Here is a 5000-nt window from a genome sequence, read left to right on the forward strand (position 1 = left end):
ATATAATATATATATATATCATATATATATATATAATATATATAATATGTATATATATATATATATATATATATATATATATATATATATAGGGAAGGCTTATGGGAGAATCTTAATTGAGAGGATTAGGAGAGGAAAAGAAGGAGTAATTGGTGAGGAACAGTGTGGATTTAGGACGGGTAGAGGTTGTGTAGATCAGATCTTTGTGGTAAGACAGATATGTGAGAAAGCTATAGGAAAGGGGAAGGATGTTTTTTGGGCTTTTATGGATCTGGAAAAGGCTTATGATAGGGTAGACAGAAAGGCACTGTGGGAGGTTATGCAGATTTATGGGATAGGAGGAAAGCTTTTGGGAGCTGTCAAGAGTTTTTATGTGAGTAGTAGAGCATGTGTTAGGATTAGAAATGGAGAGAGTGAGTGGTTTGAAGTAAAGGTGGGACTTCGTCAAGGATGCATTATGTCGCCCTGGCTGTTCAACTTATACATGGATGGGGTGGTGCGAGAGGTGAATGCTAGGGTAGTGAGTCAGGGATTGGAGATGGTTAAAGAAAATGGAGAAAAGTGGGAGGTGAGCCAGCTGTTGTTTGCGGACGACACTGCGCTTGTGGCAGGGTCAGAGGAGGGATTGAGGAAGCTGGTGGCAGAGTTTGGGAGAGTATGTGATAGAAGAAAGCTAAAGATAAATGTGGGTAAAAGTAAGGTGATGAAATGTACAAGGGGTGAAAGTGGCAGTAGACTGGAAGTGAACATTAAGGGAGAGCGACTGGAGGAAGTGGATAGTTTTAGATACTTGGGTGCAAGTGTAGCAGGAAAAGGTGGAGGTAGAATGTAGATTGAGAGAAGCGAGTAAATGCCTTGGTGGTTTAAAGAGTGTAATGAGAAATAGACATTTGGGAATGGATGCGAAGAGGAGACTGTATGAAGGAGTGATTGTGCCAACAGCACTGTATGGGGCAGAAACGTGGAACATAAGAGAAGAAGAGAGAAGGAGTTTGAATGTGTTTGAGATGAGGTGTCTGAGAAGTATGGTGGGGGTTACTAGGCTAGATAGAGTGAGAAATGAGGAGGTGAGGAGGAGAACAGGGGTGAAAAAGGATTTGGAAGATAGGGTTGATGAAAGAATATTAGGATGGTTTGGTCACATGGAAAGAATGAGTGAAGAAAGACTAGTAAAAGAGGTATGGAAGGCAGATGTGGAGGGAGTGAACATGAGGGGACGTCCTAGGATGAGGTGGATGGATGGGGTGAAGGGGGCTTTGGTGAAGAGGGGAATGTCTGTTGAGGAAGGAAGGGAGAGGACGGAAGACAGAGGTGAGTGGAGAATGGTTGTATATGGATGATGTTGTGACTGCGTGAGGAGGAGTGGGCGGGGGGGTGGGGGGTGGGGTAGTATGTGTGAGTAAATTTTGACGCAGCCCGAAGGGATTTCTCCCCGTCCTCGCCTTATATGCAAAGGGGGACGGAGAGGGGGGGTCGCCGATTAAATGAAGCGGCCTTGCTGTGGATGTGCTGTGTCTTGCGACACTGCTTCTGACCCAGGGCGGTGGGCAGGGTGCAGGGATGACCCGTCATCCAGGAGGTGCTCAGATGAGAGGAAGGGTGGGAGGGGTGTGGAGTGTATTTAGGGATGAAATGGGTGGGAGTGTTTTTATGCCTTTCCCTTTTTGGCTACCTCCCTTGGAAGGGGGAAAAAGCCTTGGTATATGTATGTATGTATATTCATATATATATATATATTATATATATACATATATATATACATTATATATATACATATATATATTTATATGTATATATATATATATATATATATATATATATATTACATGTATATATATATATATGTATATATATATAACATATATGTATATATATATAACATATATGTATATATATGTATATATATATTATATGTATATATCATATATATGTATATATATATATAAATATATATATATAACATGTATGTATATATATTGTATATATATATATATTGTATATATATATGTATATATATATATATATACAAATGTATATATTACATATGTATATATGTATATATATATGTACATATATATATATATATATATATATATATATATATATATATGTATGTATATATATATATACCCTCTCTCTACTATCCTCTCCCCCAACTCTCTCTCTCGCTCTCTTTATATATATATATATATATATATATATGTATATATATATGTATATATGTGTATATATGTATATATATACATATGTATATATATATATATGTATATATATGTATATATGTATATATATGTGTGTGTGTATATGTATATGTATATATATGTGTATATGTATATATATATGTATGTGTGTGTGTGTGTGTGTGTGTGTGTGTGTGTGTGTGTGTGTATGTATGTATGTATCTCGGATAAATAATGACCCTTTAGTTTGTGGTGAGATAATCCAGAATTTTTCAAGGACCAATAAAAGTTGACTCTAGATTTTTATGTTGTCTGTATTACCATATATCCAGCCAAGTATAACATATTACACACACACACACACACACACACATATATATATATATGTATATAAATATATATATACATATATATATATATATATATATATATATATATATATATATATATATATATATATATTACCCAAGTAATATTCGATCTCAGGTAAATAATGACCCTTTAGTTTGTGGTGAGATAATCCAGAATTTTTCACGGACCAATAAAACTTTACTTTAGATTTTTATGTTGTCTGTCTTACCATATGTCCAGCCAAGTTTAACGTATTATTTATATATATATATATATATATATATATATATATATATATATATATAAATATAACACACACACACAGTTATATAGGTGTGTGTGTGTGTGTTCACAATTCTGTTTATCGAATCGTGGATTATCAGCATCACTGTCAATGATCGAAACGTCCAGTCGATGGATTCCATGGAATTGTTCTTCGAGGAATCAAGAAAGGAAGAACCATGACCAGAAGATTCATCTTCAAGGAACTTCTGGGAGAAGGATCATTTGGGAGTGTCTTCTCCGCCGAACGAATCGAAGACGAAGCCAAGGTAGCCATAAAGAAAATACCTTTGGCTGAAGTGTACGACTGGGCAGATCCCAAGAAGAGGACTATGCCTCTGGAAGTCGCACTCATGAAAGCAGTTCAGCATATTCCCGAGGTTGTAAAGCTCCTGGATTTCTTCATTGAACGCAGACACGTATTCATCGTCATGGAGCTGATCCCGGGCGCAGTGGATCTTCTTGACTACACCTCGAAGTATGGGGAGCTGAAGATGAAAGACGCCAAAGACGTCTTCTCGCAGGTTCTGACAGCCGTAATAGCCTGCCACAAAGCCGGAGTCTGTCATCAGGACATTAATATGGCTAATATTCTCGTCGTTAGAAACGAAGTAACCGGAAAACTAACCGCAAAGCTTGTGGACTTTGGCATGGGAACCTTCATCAACGCCTCTTCGATTCCTGCCGATCGCCATGAAAAATCGGCTGTATGGAGTCTTGGATTGCTACTGTTCCGTCTGGCGTGCAAGAAATATCCAAAGGACGGAGACAAATGGGAAGTGAAGTTCCCGAAGGGCGTCCCAAAGGGCTGCCAGAAGCTCGTCAGAAAATGCCTCGTAAGGAAATCTGAGAAACGGCTTCACCTGAGAGGCATCCAATCTGACCCCTGGTTGAAAGTCAAGAGAGCCAAACGGGTCAAAAGACTTTGAAAAATCAGTCCTGCTGCCATCTACGGGTTCTGCGGAAGCTCAGAACTTTGAGCTGAAGTTTCTGCCAATCTTCTTCCTTTCCCTGGATTTTTCCTCAAGTCATAATCAGAAAAGATAATACTGGGAGCTTTCCCTCAGCTGAATAAAATTGCCAGTAGTGAACTAAGATACATGATGACGAACGTTGTGGTCTTTGAGTTTTTTTCGGCTGAATAAATTCACTAGTAATGAACCAAATATATGATGACGAAAAATGACGTCTGTCATTTTATTTTTGAATACAACCAAAATAGAAAATAAACTTACAGACGACAACGCTTGTCATTACTATATATTTCTGTATATATGTATTATATACATATGTATATATATATATATATATATATATATATATATATATATATATATAATATGTATATGTTTATATATGCGGAAAAAACACCGAGCTCATTATTGTGTCGCCCTCCCCACCTATTCTCATTTTCATAAAAAACTGGTCCAGTAATTCGCCTCAATATTGTATTCTCAAGCACCAGTAGTCTTTGTTCCATTTTTTTTTTAAGCTCCATGTCTCACTGGCATATGAAACTATGGGTCTTAGGATTGTTTTGTAGATTCTTAATTTTGTATTTCTTGATATACTTTTCTTCTTTAATCTTGGTACAAGGCTAAAATAATATCTGTTTGCTGAAGCGATTCATATATTTATTTCTGTCTTCATCTCGTTTCTATTTGTTACTGTTGCACCTAGATATCTGAAACTCTCTACCAACTCTATTCTCTTGTCTTCGAAAAACACATCCTGTACGTTGCTCTCCTCTCTGCTCATACACATTAGTTTGGTTTTATCGAAATTTATTTGCAGCTCAGCTCTCTCTGCTGTCTGTCTGCTGTCTCTCAGGATCACAGATAGTTATGGAAATATGCGGAGTGGAGAAAAGCATGTATATATACAAAATATATACATGCTTTTTTCCACTCTGTAATCACATCTGCTGAAGAGGATCACAGATAGTTATGGAAATATACGGATCTTTTCACTTTCGTTTATTCTTCTCCGAAAGTGGGTCAATAGTATGATTTTATCAATGAGTTACATTACTTTTTTATATATATACATATGTATATATCTATATATAAGTGTGTGTGTGTATAAATAATATATATATGCACGTATGAAGGTATGCAGAAACATGAATCCTTGCGCTCCTACACACACACACACACACACACACGCACACACACACACACACACACA

The 5000-nt window shown here is 36.6% G+C and overlaps 1 protein-coding gene across 1 annotated transcript; it reads left to right on the forward strand.

Annotated features, from left to right (window-relative positions):
• Positions 1 to 2992: 2992 nt before the first annotated feature.
• On the forward strand, positions 2993 to 3742 carry LOC143020473 (serine/threonine-protein kinase pim-2-like). Its single transcript, XM_076176897.1, has one exon. It carries the CDS (start codon positions 2993 to 2995, stop codon positions 3740 to 3742), a length of 750 nt encoding a protein of 249 aa, XP_076033012.1.
• Positions 3743 to 5000: the final 1258 nt, after the last annotated feature.

The sequence above is a fragment of the Oratosquilla oratoria genome, chromosome 40 (genome assembly GCF_046742065.1).
Source record: "Oratosquilla oratoria isolate Oo_2021 chromosome 40, ASM4674206v1, whole genome shotgun sequence".
Classification (NCBI taxonomy): domain Eukaryota; kingdom Metazoa; phylum Arthropoda; class Malacostraca; order Stomatopoda; family Squillidae; genus Oratosquilla; species Oratosquilla oratoria.